The sequence below is a fragment of the Galleria mellonella genome, unplaced genomic scaffold (assembly GCF_026898425.1).
Source record: "Galleria mellonella isolate WM207_F2 unplaced genomic scaffold, CSIRO_AGI_GalMel_v1 utg38, whole genome shotgun sequence".
NCBI lineage: Eukaryota > Metazoa > Arthropoda > Insecta > Lepidoptera > Pyralidae > Galleria > Galleria mellonella.
In genome coordinates, this window is record NW_026442090.1 from 4,957,873 (window position 1) to 4,979,420 (window position 21,548).

The window sequence follows — 21,548 nt, forward strand, 5'->3', positions numbered from 1 at the left end:
TAAACCGATAGATAAAAAAAACCATTTCTCATTTACCTATTTATAAGTCGTTTATATATACCACATGTATACAATGAGTTGGAACTTCTCCCACAGCAATGGTAACTTCGAAATTTAATTAAAAGCTAAATTCGTCGTTAGCGAAATCTCGCGGGAATTAGATGATCGTAGGAGGGATGAATTCTAAATGTAAATAATTTCGTATTTTTACTAGTAGGTAAGTAAACAAATTTACCCAGGCCGATAATGTGATTATTTTTTTTTATTAAGCACAATATATGTAACCAAAGATGAAAACGGTATATACTGTAGCATATCTATCTATAAAAGTTCATATAAACAGTAGTAATTTGATTTATTCTATGAGGAAAAAAGCACGAAAACATTACATTCTTTGTACGTACAAAAAATTCTTTGGTATCGTAAAAAAAGCAAATTGTCAATTCTCACTTATGTTGAACCCTATTATCATGCCAGCATGCCAATCTGCGTCGACGAAATCGGCCTATCTGACTGACAGTTAACGGGCCTCTAGCTTTTAAATGAAAGATGGGATTCGAAGTTCACATATTTTTTAAAGACGTACGAATATAATAAAGTAACAAACAATATCTGTACAAAGGAAATATTTAAAAAAAACATGAGGGATCCGTAGAAGCCGATAGAATATTATTAGAATTTTTTTTGTTTGTTTATATTTATTACGGCTTTACGCAAAAACTATTACACCTATAGATGTTGTTTTCACTATTATGTTTCTATAGATCGAACTTAAAAAATCTAATGTATGTTTTGTCTTAATACACCATCTATAAATGGTCTATCTCTCTATCTATAATTAGTTTTCTTACTTCCAAAATCCACACATTCGAAGTTTTTAACAAAACCTACTTTGATATATAGTACCTGCTGCGACTAAAAATCGGAGAAAGTAACGAGGGTACGAACCTTCAAAAAGTTTACTTAAGGGGGCGTCTATACATGCAAAGTATTTTTTTTTTATATATTTATTCACTTCCAGTTAATCATTTGAAAAAAATTTAGTAAGCGAAAGGAAGAGATTGTCTCACCGAAAAAAGTGTTTGTTTATCACTCTGATATGCTACGTCATTATGCGATTACAACATCAATTCTGAACCGATTTGGATAAACCTTTTTGTAGTCGATAAGATTTATTTCCTAGTCAATCCCATATATAAGTATACCTATATATATTGACACCCTATCTATCATATTTACTATTTTTAGAGAAATTTTGTTACTAGGTCTATTTACAATAAAATTATTATACCATATATCCTGTTGTACTAATATTGGAGTCGATTCTAAGGCTCTATTTCTCTAAACCTATCTCTTAACCTAATATTTTAATTGGATAATTTTGAGAAATTATTGCTTTATATTCCATCATAAACTGAAATTATAATAATGTTGACTGAAACTATATATTAGAAAATTGGTTCATATTTGTCCTTACAGTAAAGATTTTTCTATGATCTAATTTTAGAGATAAATTTAGAGAAATGGCGTCTCAGAATCAACCTCATTACCTATATGTTAAACGGCTGATCGAATTTAAATGAAATTTAGTACACCAAGTAAACCATATCATAAATTAATACTTGGAGAGCTTTTAATAGTAATTTATTTTTGGTAATATCGAACTATATATTTACTTTTGTAGGTATTTCATAATTTAATAATTTGTAAACAATTTTAATCTCTAATTTCTAAATGGTATTTATTAAATAATTTTTAGGTGGCAACGAATAAAATGTTTAACGTAATAAAAGTCTATAATGAAGATACGACTTAAGCATCGAATAATAAGTAAACTTACATAACTAATTGTACATAGCTAAACTTACATAACTATTGTATATAGGTATAAATATACCTAAATATTGATACTAATGTAAAAGGTATGCAAGTTCTGATTTATGCATGGTTATAACATGATCTAACTTATGCAATCTAGAATGGCAAAGCAAGCCCGTCTAATAAAAAAGGATAACCGTCACCGTTATTGAGCATTAATAGAACTAAGGACGTCACAGAATACACTGTGACGCCCATCAAGCGTGGCATCATTGCGTCGCATCATTATTCAAAAACGTTTAAAAATTATACTTTTATATCCCAACCTAATGATAAAAACTCAATTGGGATTGTTTTTTTTTACGCAACTTAGAATGGCAAACAAACTTACTACCTGATGAAAAGTGGTAACCGTCACATATTAACCATAAACAGTACCATGGATCTCACAAAATACTCTATGTCGCCTCTAGTGCATTCTTGAAGACTATTATGTTATGCCTTCTTATCTTGTTTATATAAATTATTGATAAACAAAAATTTTAACATTTTTTTTAAAAGCTTTTATTTATTTCGACTTCACCCTTCAGTTGTACACCAATGGTGTAATGCAAACTAATGTCATAATTTAAAGCTTATCCAATAATGTCACCAGAGAGAGACTTTGTACAAAAGTCGTTTGCTTGGGCACCTCTGTCCTGTTCATATTTCTACTGTGAAGCAGTTGTGTTTGCATGGCTGTGTTTCGGTTTGAAGGGTGGGATATGGCAGTGAATTTACAGGGTACAAAGGAATAACATCTGAACCCTCAAGAATGGCAACGCATGTGGGGTATCATGGGTGAAACATGTCTATAGGCGACGGTTACCACTTTCCATCAGACAGGCTGTTAGCTTGTTTGTAGCATTCTAAATAGCATAAAAAAAGGAAATTTATTTTTTATTACAACTAACATACTATTTGAATGTGAGTATCACCCTCTGATGTCAAAAATTTCTAAGCCACACACATATATACATATCTGTCACGCCGCATCTATCACTTTTTTATTGTAATTATTGTAAACTAAAAATGTTTTTACTTAGGTGTCAATTTTTTCATTGATCGATAGGTGAAAATATTGCCAAATGTTCGTGTCAAGGTTTTTCGTCTGTAATGTACTCAGTAGTTAGTATCTATATATACATATAACCTTGACCTCGAGTAACGGGAAGGCCAAGGAGTCAGAGGAGAGATGATAATTTGTTTTATTACGTTTCGATAGCTAATAGATTTTTTATTCCTTGTAAATGCGTAGAATAGATAAATGCCTATTTATTGTAAGTGCCATAATACCAACTTAATATAACTCAAAGAAGCAACAAGCAACGAACAAGAAGTCTTCTCTAGGATTGACCCTTTACCGACAAACATAAGAACGATCTAGGAGTTGAGTCTAAATACAGTGTTGACCTAAAAATATTGTATGAAATATTTAAGGTAGTCTTTGATAGAGACCTTTGTTCAGCAGTGAAAGATGACGATTTATGTTTATCTGAAAAATCGGTTTAGTTTTATTTTATTATGTGTATATTTTATTGACATTTTATATCATCGTGCCTTTTTAACGGGAATTAACATTGTATAATTTTCTATTTTAATATTTAGAATTCTAGTAAAATTTTAGTTTTCTATATTATTAAAAGGTTTCTGTTTTATCTGCAGTATATTATCATCAATGTGAAATTGACATCATACTTTTTAGTTCAAACATAATCATCCAACAGTGCAAGTACTAGGAGTAGGAATTGTTTCAAATTTTTATCTACTAAAAATTGTTATCTTGAAAGAGATAATAGATAAACAAAAATAAAAAATTGTTTCTGCCAATCATTTACGTAACACCATATTGGTCGTGCTGATCTAGACTACCTGCTCTACTTAGAGGATCTGGGTTGTGCCACTTACGCCCATGTGGTGTTCATCATTATAAAGTCCTATAAACATCCAATGGAACATAATATAATAATTATGTACTTTGGGGCACACAGTAATTGTTATATTCATATCCAATAATTTTATCAGAGGGAGACTTTGTACAAAAGTCGTTTACTTGGGCAAGTAATAATTTATTGACGTCATTAATTTCTGTAAAGTGCAAAAATAGTACCGACTATATTATTGACATTAATGCAAATAAAGGATTTTATTATTGAGTTATTGAGCACGCCTCACTACAGGCATCCAAAATATTGCTGATTAGCTACTAACATTAGCTAGAGTGAGGGCAACTATTCTGCTGTCCTTGCATTAGGGCTCATTATTATCAATTAGTAATATTTGCATTAATTTCAGATATCGCACATTACGCAATTTGTATAAAAAAAACCAACAAATCAAATTAATCGGTGTCTTCGCAACTCTCGCTTAGTAAACGAAGTCCTCATTTAAAATAATATCCATTTGGACCGAGGGCAGTGTTCTTAGACTGTGGGGCTCTAGCGGGTGGTGGAGTGTGAAGGGGGGGTGTTCAGGAGGGCGTTGGTTGCGCAACGCATTACAATAACGCGACATTACGTGCCGCGGCCGCTGCGCCCGCGCCGGGGTCATGCGCCGCGCTCCGATTCGGGGAATGATGACGTTGCGCACCTAGGGTTGTCAGTAGTTGCTACCCAGAGTAAATTCTAATTACAATGATATATGTAGGTAATAGGTAAAAGATTATATAATTCAATTCATTCATAACATTTTGAACATTTTACCAGCGAAACAGTCTTTCTTCAAAGGAACATACATGGAAAATCGATACAATATTATGAGCTTTGCATAGATATCTACTAACGTGTTACATTAATTAGTTGCTTTGATAGCAACTAATTAATAATTTTTTGACGTAATTTTTTCATGCAGGTTTTTGACGTTTTTAGTTCCATTTTTCTTTAGAAAAATATTCGTTTTCAAACGTAAACTGCCTACAAATACACTGCCTTAAAATGAGTGTAAGAGTAATTTCCATTACACCACTAATTTCGATAGAGTATCTCAATCTATATGAAAACTAAGACATATTAAATAGCTTTTATAATGTTTCAGTATGTAGCGCTGTGCTGTAATATGTATTACAAAAAAGATTTATTAATAACAAATTCCCTGCCGCAAAAATTTATTTAATTTGTAATGCTGACAACATTTTGTAATTTTGTCAATTATCTTGTTGCATTCTTATCAACTACCTAATATCTAAACTTTTTTCAATACAAAATTTTATATGAAAATCAATACAAATACACTCTTTAGTTGATATACCTAAGCCGAAAACTTATGCATAAAACACGCAGTTTCTTTGTCTATTTAAATCTTTCTATGATAGGTACTATAGATGTAAATACCCATCGTTATTCTTCACTTAGATGATTATACGAGTACATACAAACATATTATGGAACTCCCTGATTTACGAAGCGATGTTTGATGCTTCCATTTACTTCGTAATTGTTGGTTCCTGTACTAACAGGTGAAACTACAGTTCTAATAATATTTGTGCATTTGTTCTATAATTAGCTACGTATTCAACTATAAGCAATTGGTCCCAAAATCCTTTGAAAAAGAGAAATTTGGTATAGTATTTGATAAATAGTTAATATTCGTGCCTACTACGTTATAAGTAGCAAACGCAAGAGAAAAGTATATTTAATGCATTCAGAAAACAGAGAGATGTTTGTATAAATTGAAAAATTTTGTATAGGAGCCCTATATCTGCTTGAATTCCTTTGAGTAATTAAATAGATAGATAAACTTTGCATCTATCTGTATAGATAGATATCTAATTCCGGTAACCAATTCATATTTCTATCACTAATGTGCACTTTCATGACTGTGACCTTTCGGGTTTAAGTCTGAAGGTGTTATATGACAGAAATATAGCACCCTAAGACAAGAAGAAAAAGTAGAAGACAAGGTATGGAAGCATAATATCTTAATCCTGAGAAATACCAAAAAAACTCTTCATGTATCTATAGGCGACAATTATCACTTCCCATCAAGTAGGTCGTCAGCTTCTTTGTTTATTCAAAACGCATTTTAAAATATGAAAAGGAATATGACTATTATCCTAAATATGGGATCGGCCTAGTATTTTATTCATAAGACTCAATGTTTTGGCTTTTGGTTTTACTACCTACCGCTTGATATGAACCCTCCTAATAGTTATACCATTATTATTTGAAATAATATACCTAAGCATATATCTATTTCTATCATGATGTAGCAATGGTATCAAGTCTCCGATCAGAGACGAGAAGAGAGAATCAGTTCAATCTCTGACGCACTCTTTATTATTAAGAATAACAATGAGACGATAGGTACTACGGCACAGACCATGCATATCGAGATAAAATTTCACTGTACAAACGCCCCATCAAAAATTAGTACAACTATTTTTCCTGTGGGAACTTCTATCATAGACGTAGGTTTACACGATATATAAGTAATAAAGTTCGCCAATATATAAGTAAATAAAGATATCAAAACATTAAATTAAAAAATACCCATAAAATGGTATATTTTTTCATGTTAAAAAAAGACATCGCCAATAATTGGCTGAAATTTTTAGGACATTATTTGAAATTCAATGTTTATATAATAATAATAATCAATTGTATGATTTTCCATTCTACTGTTGCTGTCTGTATAGGTGACTCTTACCACTTTCTATGGACTAATAGAATGCTGTTGTTTGCAAGTTCCAGTTGCTTAAAAAAGTTACTGAAAATTGCGAATCTTTCACCGTACAAAGCACATCAACATATAATACGAATTTGATGTTATGCATTAACTAACAGGTAACATGGACAGAATAATCAAATATAAATGTTCGTGCTTTCGAATACAGCAAATAATAATTCATGACTTGTAATTTAACCTCCATAGCTATATCCATTATCGCTGTTTTCTGATACATCATGCTAACTGTGTTAGTTCTAAGAATTTTATGTAAAGTAATATAAAAAAAAATTGCTTACCCTACAAACAGTGAGTACAGATAACCAAAAATATCTGGGGCAAAGGGTGGAGGGCGTAATCAATGAAAACTCCTTGTTATCTTCAAAACACGTGCAATAAACTAAATATCATATAGGTATGTACAGAAGGGTTCTTTAAGGCATCCTTGTACATCGCTCTTGCGAAATAAGTACTGCCACATATCTATTTACGTTCCTCGTGGTATAATCAACCCTATTGTATTATTACCATACAGTACAAAAACAGTCACTTACATTAAATTCATATAACGTTAGACCATTTTAACTGCTAAGGATCCCGGATGCTCGCACGTTAATACCTAATTTGAATGTATTTGTTTTCTTTTGCCTCTGATGTGAAATAGAATCGAAGAATTGCATACTTATCTAGTTTTTAAAACAGAACGTGAGGCTAGATGTTAAAATCAATTCAATTTATTTATTGCATTCTATAATATTATTATAAAAGATATTAATAATTGATACAGTACATTGTAAACCTTGTCTGGCACAGCAATTAGAAGCGAGGAGGGCGTCGATCCTTAAATTTTTATAAAGATTTCAATAGTTAAATGTAGTTTTATGTCAGTCCCATGTAGCATAATTTCCATAACAAAAACTGCAACGGTATTATGTACAGTCAGTCATTCAAACTATATGTATTCTCATTCTTGAGAGGAGCCATTTTTAATCTTTCCATCGAAAGGTCGTTTCTTTGTTAAATACATAATATTTAGCATGTTTATCAATAATTCCTTTTCATGTGGTGAAAAATTATAGCATATCACCGTTCGTGGTCATTTTCAGGGATTCTTTAGGCGATAAATAAACGAAACAAAAAGTAATATTGCAAAAGGAAGAATATGGTAAAAGAGGGCTATGTACCTCTTCCAATGGAAAGAAAAGGCGGAAAGGGAAAGACGATACCCAAAAGCGAGATACAAGGTAGGTATGGATAATGTTTCTCTAATTGCATACTTAGATTTAAATTATATTTGGACCATAGACAAAATGCTGAATTCACTTGAAAGATTTTCCTGCAATGCGATTCTTTCTTTTAATTTTTTTTTAACTGTCTCTTAGGTATATTATTTTAATAAAGTTAATAATAAAAAGAATTAGTTTTAGATGCTATATTCCTTCAAACTTATTCAGTGTTTCTAGTAGGATTAGAACACAAAGATACAAAATTATATATATCACTGTAAATCATACGATTTTGAATAGTCAACACTAGGTAGTCGACTCGATTAGCAAAATGGCGATAACCAGACTGATCACACACAAATTACCTATTTAAACCAAGCGAATCTACTTTTATTGCATATTAAAAGTGTCTAGATATTGATATTTAAATTCAAAAATAGAATCACATCTGTCGCTCGAATCTAACAGAAAACCAGTGATCCCGCTGTCCACGCAAGGATGCGCGGGCGACGCGCGTTTCTTTTTAGAAAGTGGCACGTGGCGGGGTTGTTCACCCTACGCGATCCGGGTCAGCCGTGCCCCTCCCCGTACCTCGTTGTCACCGCCCGCACCGTCGTCTACTACCTCGCTACTTACTGTAGTCCTTGATAAGGAACTTCATTGAGCCCAACCCAAAACGTGTCGAAGTCTCTTACAGTACCTATCATCATGTGCCGTTTAAAAAGCTAGATGTAGTCCTATTCGTATTACAAAAGTTGGATATGGGAGTTATTTATTTCGTTTTGCAAAAATTATATAGTTTTATATATCACATTTTCCATGACTAAACGTAGTTTTTTTTTATATACAACTTAGAATGGCAAACAGGCTGACGACCCACCTGATGGAAAGGGGTAACCGTCGCCTGTAGACATGAGCAGTACCATAGACATAACGGAGTATACTGTTTCGCCCATGATACCCTCCATTTGCCATTTGCCGTTGCCATTCCTGAGGACTCAGGTGTTATTCCTCTGTACCCTATAAATTCACGCTGTAAATGTTGAGTCATAGAGAACAATTATTTATAATTTTAAATTGTGTTCTACAAAAAACAACTTCAATTGTGGCAAAACTAGTTATTTATATTTAAAAACTTTTTGATAAAATTTCTATGACACCAATCTAAATGTATGTCTTTTCAGATAGAAAAAGAATTTACCAAATGAGTTCCTTACTAACGGAGTTATGAGGTAACAAACTTATAAAATATACATATATCCACCTTTTATGAGATTGGTTAAAAATAAAAATGTGCAGAAATGATTACCAAACAATTTCAGATAAAAAATATATTTCTAATAAAAAAATTATACATATGTCTTACATAATAAAAAAATTACTAATAAAATACAAAAATACAAAGAACATAGCTATTTATACTATTATAAGAATATATAGACATGTGATGCATGTGACTTACATAGAACTTCTATTAATTTTACTAATAACTGCTTAGTAAATAATAGATAACTTAGCTTTAAATACAATAGAAATGCATAAAATAGGCACTTATTACAAGCAAATTGCTTAATTCGAATTTCAAATTATTCAAATAAACAAAAAAATTATCATAGACTAAATTGCAAATAGAATTATAAATCCCCGACCTACCTAATTAAAACCACTTTTTTTATTTCAATATCTAATTAATTTTTTTTTTATTTACATAATAAATTCTAATTTAAGTAAATAACCCATCCCGGACGTAGATAGCGACATTACATTTACTGAGACGAGACGAACAGTAGCTCAGTGCCACATGTAGGTATTAATTAACGCTCACCGGAGGGAAACGGCGGGAACTCAAGCCGTCCTCTCCTCCACGTAAGTACTCTAAGGTCTGTGTCCTCTATTAAATGACATGTATCTAATGTGACAAAATAATTTAATATAAGATACCAAATACCGAGTAAAACTATACAAAATACCAAGAAATAAGAGATACAAAGAATACATATTTTCAAGCGGATATGCATAAAATTTTGCCTTAACTTACATAACTTCAGTGCTACGTTTAAGACAATAAATAGGTATATTGCATTACATTAATAATAATTTAAAAATAGGCTGGCCGCAGTGATACAGTTAATCTAATATTTACACATGTTACGTATTATAATTTCGATAGTTCTTACCTGCCCTAAATTGCTGATATAAAAATAAATAAATATATGTCTAAATTATAATTATATACTTTGTTATACATGAATATAAATCATCATGTCATTTATGATTAACATTTATGGTGTTGTCCGTCGGTGCAGCAGAACTCTTTTCCAGCTGAGAAGCTAGTAGGCATCCAGTCTCCACCACAGTTCTTGATGAAGAGGTAAGCTTTCTCGCGGTGTATATCGCGTTCCACTGCTCCACATATAACTGGGCCAGCTCGGGGTAGGTATTTCAATATCTAAAAACCCATGAAAAACGTTACTAAATGTATGTATGAGAATTAACTTTCTACTAAACTACTACTAAGAAAAAGATATTGCTCCACAAAAAATATCAATAATTCTTATCGATTGGAAACAAAAATCGCATTCGATTTATAAATTAATAAAGATATCGGGTGTACACACAACAATGTTAGGCGAACTAAGATTGCTCGTCTTTTTAAAATGATTAATAAAAGAGATATTACTTACGTAAAAAAATACTGCTATATTAAATATTATAAATGGTAAAGAATGAAGATACAATGATGCACCCGACTGTGCTAACAGTCAATGGCGAGGCACTAGTATTAGATGAAACAATAAGGACGAAAACAGTTCTGTTGGCCCATTGTGGTGAATTCATTACAAATTAGCCAAGATGGTTGGTTCCACGGGGTCCTTTTAGACCCTGCTATTTATTCTTTTTTAATAGTATAATAAACAGTATACTTACCACATCAAGACATTTGTTGACGCAATGCTTGAAGCCTCCACCACCGCATGGTAAGCTAGGGGCGTCCGTATCGTAGGTGACCACGGGCTCGCCTTCTGGTGGACCACGGGGCCTGCTGCGGCGACCTTCCTTTACGCCTACTTGTTGCGACATGAACACGCCGCACTGGCAGGGCTCCAGCTAGAGCGACCACAAGTTTAAAAGGAGCATTATTTAAGCCAAATGAGGTCAACTATGTGTATAGCTGTCTGTTTTGTCACTGCCACAGTATAATCCTACTAATATTATAGATGGGCAAGTTTGTAAATATTCGTTACTCAATCACGGAAACGTTGGAGTAGATTTAGGTAAAATTTAGCACATAAATAAAACCATTTGCTAATGAAAAATGATAATACTAAAATAAAACCAGTAAAACAATGTAAAGACCGACAAATACGACACGAATTGAACGTGAAATAAGGTCACATATTCGATTCTCGGTCAATTATATTTAAATAAAGAACTAAGTAAGAGTTCTGAATTGTGATCCCAGATCTCCGTTTAGTTTCTTGTACTCGTAACACCATTTCTTAGGTTAAAGATGTACTCATAGCAATTAGTAGTTAAAATTGTAAAGCACTTCAAAAATAAACGATTTAATTTAAATTCTTTTTTTTTTATATTAAGGAAAATCTTCTTAATAATATAATAATAATATTAATAAAATTCAAATAAATGCAAGTATATACCTATAATAAACATTTTTAAATATTCAATCATCTAATTAGAAGATAATATAAAATTATTTAAAAAAAGTTGTACCCCTATTATATAGATCTTATAGCTGTAACGTTTTACCTACTGTTTGCCCTTCTCTTGATATTCACTCCATGGTCAGATAATCAATAAATACAGTCACTTTTGTCGTATGCTATGTAAACACATTATTATCCCCAGTTTTGACTAAAATACATATAAAACGCAAAATATATTGTGTTTGCGACATGGTATATGACTTTATCCCTTATGCTGTTTTAACTTTTTTATTAGCTCTAAGAACATAGATATCTCATTACTTTCTTATGGATTTTTAATAACCGGAACTAGAAGCTTCATTGCTAGCAATATACCTGCTGTCATTCCTGTGCGACCATCTGGTTGACCTCCAAACCTATCTTTGGAAACATAGTCACACAACAAACTGACTAGTCTTCTTTCTCACCTATCATTGGTATCTCGCCAGTACAAACTAATATCATAATTGGAGTTACCATTCTATTTTTATCCATAAAAATACCTTCCGACCGACAATTTAAGACAGTAGTTAATTTTAAACTTTCGCGTTATTTACACACTTTTTTATCAAACAATTGGGAAATGTCAAGAATAAAGAAGCAGATATGTAGGTACTATTTACCTGCAAGTTTTTTCATCGCGTTAAGTCCTAATTGTGTATTTACAATAATAAATAATTTGAAAATACTAATAAAAACTAACTAATTACTTAATATACGATTATAATTAAGCAAAAATCAAATACCTCATCGTAGTTGCCATCAAATTCGACGTTTTCAATAGATTTCAAACTCTCTTCTTGGTCTCGTTTCAACTTCCTCCGGCCCTCGATGTCGATGGCTAGGTATAAGCCGATGACCAATAGTAGCCATGTGCGTGCACCTTGCATTTTTGATAATAATAGTTATTACTTTCACTTCAGCCTCTGTAATAAAAAATCACTATTACTATACAGAATAAAAAATAAGTGTGGGAAATCTGAAAATTGCTTTATAAAGGGAAATTCCAAGGTTCGTACAGACATGTCAATTAGAGGAATATATGTTTTAAAAAGGTATTTTTTGTAACTAAAAATGGAATGATAATCCGTCTGCACTATTGGAATATATATGCGGAACACTAATAAGAGATGATAGAATAATGATAAGAATGAAGTTAGATCAATTAATCAATCAGGATACATCCACTGGGAATCAGCCACAATAGTTTCCAAGAAGAACCGCGTGGAGATTGACTTGATAAAAGTTTGCTAGTAATGTGGGGCCCACTATATACAAATCTTATCAAGTCGGGACAAATTTTTCAATGTTTTCCAGTCCCATTGTTTCAAGGACTGGAGACAGGAATAGCCAAGCAGATGACTTTTGTACAGCTTCCAGCTGAGGAACTATTTTTTTTTAAGAATGATAATGGAATGGTAACCCTGCCTGCGCTATCGGTATACACTGGCGGGGCACCAGTGACGGATGAAAGGTGAAGATGAAATAGGTCAGTTAGCCCATCATGACAAATTCACCAATGAATTAGCCACGATGATTTCCAGGGGGAACCTCGAGGAGGTCGACCTGATAGGGTATATTGCTAGTAATAGGGTTGCTAATTCCCATTACCAACAATCCCTTTCCCCCCGCCAAAGAACTATTATAAATACAATTGAAATAGTTGATTAACAAACAAAACGATAGTTGCACTACCTAGTTACTGATATAGGTAAGTGATAAAGTAGTATACTCCTACCGAAATGAAGCAGCCACAAATTGCTAAACTGAATATTACAGCATAACAATAGAACCAATAAAAGAAAGATTTATACAAAGTACTTACATAAAATGACTATTTCGATGAATCCTCCTTTACATCACTATTTGATTTAATGTCGCTTACTGAATGGGTACAGTCTTACCTTATCTTTATAAGTCTGGAGCAGAAGCCTAAGAATTCAATGAATTTATTAATGCATATTCAGCAAATCGCGTGTGACAGAGAAACGTGCCTCAAAATTAGGTACCTCATAAATCTCGGACGTGATCCATTCAAAACGACAGATAATGCAGGTATTTCTAGCGATAAGCAACGTGTTTGAATAATTTATATAATTAATTAAGCATAATTAAATAGTTTTGTAAAAAGAATTAATGCATTTAAGATTATTTTCCAAACTGAGTGAGGGATTTCTCTCTAAAAAACACAAATATGACAACAGACATGTCTTATGTATAACTGTAAAAATACACTCGCATACTGGGGTTTTTTAATGGTTGATAATGGAATGGTAACCCCGCTTGCGCTATTGGTATATGCTGGCGGGGCACCAGTGACAAATGATAGGTGAGGATAAAGGCAGGACAGTCGGCCCATCGTGAAGAATTCTACAAGAATTAACCACGATGATTTCCAAGGAGAATCGCGTGGAGCTCGAACTGATAGGACATATTGCTAGCAATGGGGTTGTTAGAACCCATTATTAAGAAACCCTTCCCTCTTCAATTTTCAGTGGAAAAGAACAAGTAGATATAAGTACTTATAACAAACTGCTTGATAATAATAGCCCATATCTTCCTAAAGTTGTTAGAGGAAGGGATTATTAGTAATACGGACCACAGATTAGAGAAACTGATACCGACTACCAGTCCCACTGCTACCAATATATCCTGTCAAATTGACCTCCACGCGATTTCCCCTGAAAATTTTTGAATTCCAGGTGTATTCATCGCTATAAGCCAACTAGCCTTTTCATCCTCCTCTATCACCCCTCATTGGTGTCCTGGCAGTATTTGCCCATAGCGCAGGCGGGGTTACCATTCCATTATCATCCATAAAAAATTAAGTTTATTGTGAGAATAGATTAATGGTTGGACAATAGACACATACATAGATTACAAACTTGTAACGCTTAGGTACTTACTTATAGCCTTAGTAGTTGATATTTGAAATTACAGAAAAAACATAAATCAATGAAAATTTGCGACCAAACACCAAAATTCGCCAATTCGTGGTCAAAAAATTAATATTTTTGTCCCTACTTGTTTTTATCCCAACAAGTTAGGACTATCACATATTTGTTTTCACTTATAACACATCACTACAAGTATTCGTGTGTGGAAATTAGCCGGCAACTTTCAGTTAGATTTGTTACTTGTATATTTTAAATAAACTGCCCATGCGCATTCATTTAAATAGACTTGTTTATAAGCATTTTTAAATTGTAATTTTTTTATGAATCTACTGCAGGATTCGGAAAGTGGTTTTATGCTAAGAATCCGCAAGAAACAACAATTTTTCTATTAAATCTCTGTTATAATTATTTGTATTTATTTAAATGTACTATGTAAAATTACATGGTCAATAAAATGCCCGTGTATGATCAATTAACACCATATGTCATTCAAATATTCGTTTGGTATGTTTGTTTGTTCAATATATATTTTTAATAATAGTAAGTAGGAAGTATATAAAACATCCTATGTTTTAAGTTAGGATATAATCTGTTTGTATACAAAATTTCATTTAAATCCGGTCAATAATTTTTGCCTGTATGAGTGCCCAGACATTCAACTTTACAAAGAACTTATAACTTATGTAAAGAAAAATGTAGGCTACTACTACCAAGGAGTTTATTATAAGTATTTATATCACTTGTCCTCTTTAACTGGGAATTTATGTATTTTTTTTTCGATGCCTGATTGACCCCAATCAAATAGGAGATTGTTTTTTTTTTTTTTGATGAGTGAAAATGGTATGGTAACCCCGCCTGCGATAACGGGATACGCTGGAAGAAAAAGATTGTTAGTTATCAGATCGATATCCATATGGTCCTACCTGGAATCATGATTAATTCCTAGTCAGTTCGCCACGTACTAATTGACCTGGTTAGGTCATTTTCATCTATCATCCACTTCTGATATCCCGTCAGCGTATACCGTAATATTTTCATCCCATAGAAAAAAAGAAACAAAAATAGATGAGTAAGTCTTTAATAGCAATTTTATTACTCCGGGCAAAAATAATTGCCGTCCTTTTAACAGTCTACCGAACTCATTTCTACCATCTAAACATATCGATCTGTCAAAAAGTACCTACATAAATTTTATACATACAGATTAATATACTTACCTATCAATATCCATTTTTATATCTATACTAATATTATACAGAGGAAAGATTTTATTTTTTGTATGTTTGTTTATTTGTAATAGATCCTCAATAATTACTTAACAAATTTTAAAAATCCTTTCATCTATTGAAAACTGCATTACCATCCTCACATTATTAAAAAAAAAATTTGCGAACCCATAAAATCTACAATAATGTAACTCAAAGTAAATTTGTCCATTAAAGCTGATATAAAATACAAATTAATCTTTCTCAATCTATCACGGATAGACCCGTGCCGTGCAAGAGCAGAGCAATTATTACCATCATCCGGCAAGCCACATCAGAGGCCTTCGTATTGAAAGGAGAGCTACCTAGAAACTCTTGACACTAAAGGGCGACCCTCGAGGAGTAGGTGAGTATAATAAGATGCAATCATTTATAAAAACAACTATTAGACGAATTATTAGTTTTAATAGCTATGCCAAAATCGTAAAATGACGATGTTACATTACTTAAAAAGATTTAGAATACCATTAATGCATACTACTAGGTCGTAAACGAAATTATTGGCTTCAAAAGAACTTCTCAATATGAAATAAACAACGAGAATGTGAAGTGATAGTTAAACACTAGTAAGATTCATCCCTTATTGGAAATAATACTCGTGTAATAATATAATAGTCCTGGATATATCATATAATGCCATCAAGACTCAAAGCAGGGCTTGTATTATGAGTTCTATAAATCTGATATATATACTTAAATACATATATGTATACATAAAAACGCTCATACGTATACATTCTCATGTATACAAATATTTTTAGGTATTTTTCGATTTACACTGACGTCATCCGATGAATCTGTATGCCATTACATAGCTAAGATTATCAGATTTACATATAGGAATCAAACCACCTACAAATTCAAAACGATTTGATTATAAAGTTATTATAAAATATTATATTATTTTATATAACTGTGGCAACAATGACTATATTAAAAAATGACGTTTAAAGCACTCTTTTCCATTCCATTCTATATCAACTGTAATTGTGTTATATGTTATTAATAACACCAACAAATATATATTACAGTCTATTCATATTTAAAGCAATTTAAAGGTTAATTCGTTATTAAACAAACATCCTTTATACTCCTTTTTAGTTAAAGCAGAATAATCTAATTCCATCAAACAACAGTTCACAGCAATAAAAAAAATTAATCCTCTCTCCATAGATTCACAATTACCACAATTTTAATTGAATAAATATTCCAATGAATGCAATATTGTTATCATACAATTTCAACTTTACATGCTAAAATTAAACAGTTCACAGCCCTCAATAAATGGGATCATCATTTTATAAAATATTGATCAAATACAATAATTTAATAAGCACACTACTCTAGCCAAACTTTTAAGAAATCCTAAAAAATATCCTAACATTTATAGCTCACTACACTACTTTTTTTTTTAAAGGTATGGTGTCTAAGGAATATTGCCAATTTCAATTTACATAAGGTGAAAAAGTATAAATAAATATAAAAATAACAACTGATTTTAATAACAAAAAAGTTTTACAAAAAGCTTAAAATAAAAAGTACAATATAAAATTTTAAATTTCGAACGTGAAATTAGAATCTCATATGTAACAATTTGTAACAATATTAAAAAAATATTCCAATCAAAATTCGAAACTAAAACGTAATATCGTAAGTAGTTCATGAAATTGTTCATATCACATAGTAATATAATTGTACTTATTTATATAATTCAATATCTCTCAATCGTATTCAATTACAAAATAAAAACATAACTGATATAACTGGTTTACAAGGTTATCATAGACAAACAGAACCTAACTATAAAATAAAACTGAGTCTAAGTTAATCACAAATCCTTAAGAAATAATATTATTTATATTTACAATAATTAATTCATTGTGCTATTTTTAATTACACACATGAATATATATTTGCAAAGTATTCCCATAGACAAGAAACTAAAAGACAATATCATTATATTCTTAATATAGTATTGCATTATACTTTATCAGCTCTTTCTATGGAATTTCTTTATACAAATTGAATAAACATAACAAAGAATTTATAACTTAATAAAAAAAATATTTCAAAACAACATGTATTTTACGAATACAGATTCAGAGAAGACAATTACAAATAAATAATGAGCTAGAGACTATCAGTCTTAATTAGTTATCAACTAATTATATAATAATGGACAATAAATGGACAGAATTTTCGATTTAGATTTGTGGTGTTTATTTTTTTCCGAGCAAAACCTAATCTAATGTAGAGCTAAATTGTACTTTATAACTATTCACTAAGTATTACTTTTGAAAATTATTATTTAATTGGCACATGTTAATGAGAGCCTCTTGGACTCATGTTTTAAAAACATAGGGATTAATTTAAATTTTATCCAATATTTGAAACTGTTAGATCTACAATTTTACAGTAATAGATCTTATAATTTAAAATAAATTATCTTAAGAATAAAACTTCTTAATCACTTCTAACAGTCTTTGGCTAACATCAGTTTAGCCTCACCTTCAAACACAACCTTCTTTTCCTCTTCTACTATGCAGTAAAACTTCACCTTGAGTATTTTTCTGACATCCACTAGCTCAACACTGATGGTCAGTTTCTCACCAACAAAACATTTGTTAGGAAACTTCATAGTTTGTGATACTAGCACTGTACCTGGTCCAGGCAAATGCGTACCTATGAGGCCTGCCACTAACCCATTCAGTAATGCTCCATGCACAATTGGCCGCTTGTTACCACTGTTTTGATGCAAATAATTGTGATCACTTGTTAGATTTGAGAAAGCATCTAGATCTTTCTGTGTTAGTGTTTTCTGTATTCTAATTTTGTCACCAGCCTTAAAAGCAGTGCTACTAAATGATGTTGTGTGAATCTTACATATCTTTTGATAGTTCTTATTGTTCACCGCAATGTACGGGAATCTATTTGACAAGATTTTGTTCATTATGAAACAAATTTGTTTAAAGAGAAATGATTAACATTTTATTTTGTACTGCAAATATCTTCCAAAAATATAGTTGCAAGGTTTGCTAAAATTCTGTCTTCTGAATTTTTCAGTGTTTGTATTGTTTGGATCACCTCAGAACTTTTTATTTCAGATTTAGTTTGGTCGTTATAAAGATATATCAATGTCGTAATTGCATCAGCTGCTATTTGATTATTAGAATTCAATAATTTTATTATTGGCTTCAGTCCATTTTGTGTCAAGATATACTCAGCATTTAATGGTTCTGTAAAATAGGAAAAACAAATATTATTCTTCTAGGAATGTTAAAAGTTTTACATATATTTCAAATTTTATCTAGAAAATTCTTTCAACAAACTTCACAAATAAAAGACAAATATTACTCTTTCAAACTGTTGAATTTTTGGTATTGCAACAAATTCTACATAGCAGTTGGCTAAAATTAGCAAAATAGCAGCAGTTAGAGATATGGGAAAAATAATCATAAAATAAAAAAATTAAAACTGTAAAACTCACCAGAACATAAGTTGCAAACACCTGCACATGCAAATTGTAGTAATGTTATATTTGTTTCATGTTTAAGAACATGTAGGAAAATGTCTAAGACTCCAACATCTCTAATATATGCATAATTTATTGGATCATAGGCAAAATTAGCCAAATTAGCTAATACTTGACACTTAGCATCTGAAAAATTTAATATAAATGAGACACATGATAATGAGGCAAAATTAAAATATTCATTATTACAGAATTGGCTAACAACACAGTGCAATGGTTTCAGGGTTCAGGTATTATTGTATCCCACCATAACTTCTAAATGCCTAAACAGATTTAAATGGAGTATCATTAGAATCCTTACATGGTTCCAAATGACATTGGATATAATTTCTTTTAAATACTCATAGTATGTTTTTTTGAACTCTTGTTTTCAATTTGCGGATCAAAATATACTTCGTTTTCATACGTATTTATTATTTCACTTTTTAGCCTTTCCCATCCGCTGCTATGAAAATGCATCCAGAGTGCTTGCATCATTTAACTGGTATATTAATTATAGAAATTAAATCAATAGATACCCTTAAGGATGACAAACTGAAGATAAAACTCCTATAGATACGAGGTCTGTCCGGAAAGTTCGTATAAAAGTGTTCTGGAATGCGAGAAAGAGGAGTGGGGAGGCCAGGTAAGCGCAGGACCCCTTCCTTATGTCCCTAACAATGCTTCAGTTCTGGTCTGACCGCCGTGCGGTGCGAACTGGCTTGTCACGCCATCTGTGAAGTTACCTCTTAACGAAACCCCGTCGGCATGGAGCCCGCTTCCGTTGAAGAGCAGCGCGTCGTAATCAAGTTTCTCTCGAAACTCGGCAAGAATGGCCGTGAAAGCAAAGAGTGGAAGACATCCGGGGAACCACGAACAAAAAAATCAAGAAAATCCCGCTCAAATGTCAAGACAATGTTGATTGTTTTTTTCGATGTTCGGGGGATTGTCCATCAAGAATTCGTCCCTCCAGGCCAGACAGTTGATGGAAAATTCTACGTCGATGTGCTCAGACGCCTCAAAGCTCGTGTGGCACGAGTTCGTCCAGAATTGGCGCGAGAGGGGCGTTGGATTCTTCACCACGACAATGCCCCTGCCCACACCTCTCTTGTTGTCCGTGAGTTTTTGAGTAAAAATTCCATTACGGTGACCGAACACCCCCCTATTCGCCGGATTTGGCCCCGTGTGACTTCTTCTTGTTCCCAAAAACCAAATTGGTACTTCGGGGGCGGCATTTGGGGGACATAAATGAGATAAAAAAAGCTACGACGGGGCAGCTGAGAAACCTACAACCAGAGGACTTTCAAGGAGCCTTCTCACAGTGGAAACGGCGTTGGCACAAGTGCATTATGTCACAGGGGGAGTACTTTGAAGGGGATAAAATTGATTTACCTGAATAATTGTAAAATAAAATTTTTAAAAACTTTTATACGTACTTTCCGGACAAACCTCGTATTCATATACAACTTTAAATCAAACTATATATTAAATTAAAATATATATTAGGTGTATTAAGCATAAAAATAAAAAATATTCGAATAGCCATTTGATACATTGCATACAAACATATTTAGAGAATTATATAAATTACCTACCATGCGAAGAGGAATTTATAAATTCATCTACTAATAATGACAAGAAACTTTCACGATCAGTGCCATTTTTAGGAGTACGCTTCTGTAGTTGAAATTTACTGCTAAACATTGAAGGAGATTTAGCAATTCATCATTAATTTTACAATAACCTCACAAGTAATCGAGCAATAATATATAAGAAATGTTAAATTTCATTAAAAACAAATGAATTTTTCTTTTCTAGACGGAAACAACCGCAAGTTTTAATAACGCCATCTTGAAATGAATGAATGAAATGAAGTAATACATTAAAATAATAAATACGTTAAACACAAATATTGGATTTATTTCAAGCAAAAACAGGTTTATAATAAAATTTTAAAAGTATTTTCTACTCTAAATTTAGTTACAACATGTATTCATCATTATCATCATTTCAGTCATTATCCGTCCACTGCTGGACATAAGCCTCCCCTACATACTGCCATAAAGATTGGTCCTGAGCCACCTACATCCACTGACTCCCTATAATGCACTGCGTTTGCCAGTACGCGGTCACCACTCAAGAATCTTTTTTCCCCATCGGTTGTCGGTTCTTCGAGCTATGTAACCAGCCCATTGCCACATGTATTAAAGATCATCAATATCCATAAACGTAATATAATACTATAATAAATTAAACAATAGTGTTAAAATTGTCTTCGCCTCAGCATAGACAAAAAAAATCCTGAATGTATTTATATATCTATGGTAGTCGTTATTATTATTATTATTCTTAATCTAAACTATAATTAACTGTCATATCATTATCATTCATTTTGAATGTCACTTATTCTTAATCTGTGGCTTTAT

The 21,548-nt window shown here is 32.0% G+C and overlaps 2 protein-coding genes across 2 annotated transcripts; both read right to left on the bottom strand.

Annotated features, from left to right (window-relative positions):
• Nucleotides 1-9,091: 9,091 nt before the first annotated feature.
• Nucleotides 9,092-13,386, bottom strand: LOC113522921 (follicle cell protein 3C-1). The gene is made up of 4 exons (XM_026908768.3): nucleotides 13,275-13,386; nucleotides 12,196-12,375; nucleotides 10,674-10,853; nucleotides 9,092-10,194 (listed from the first exon to the last, which is right to left on the bottom strand). The coding sequence occupies exons 2-4, from the start codon at nucleotides 12,337-12,339 to the stop codon at nucleotides 10,021-10,023; spliced, it is 498 nt and encodes a 165-aa protein (XP_026764569.1). The 5' UTR covers nucleotides 12,340-12,375; nucleotides 13,275-13,386; the 3' UTR covers nucleotides 9,092-10,020.
• Nucleotides 13,387-15,996: 2,610 nt separating this feature from the next.
• On the bottom strand, nucleotides 15,997-20,991 carry LOC113522701 (uncharacterized). The gene is given in 4 exon segments (XM_026908481.3): nucleotides 15,997-18,594; nucleotides 18,597-18,847; nucleotides 19,099-19,269; nucleotides 20,718-20,991. Coding segments are annotated over 4 exon segments (1,041 nt in total). The 5' UTR covers nucleotides 20,827-20,991; the 3' UTR covers nucleotides 15,997-18,084.
• Between the last annotated feature and the right edge of the window lie 557 nt (nucleotides 20,992-21,548).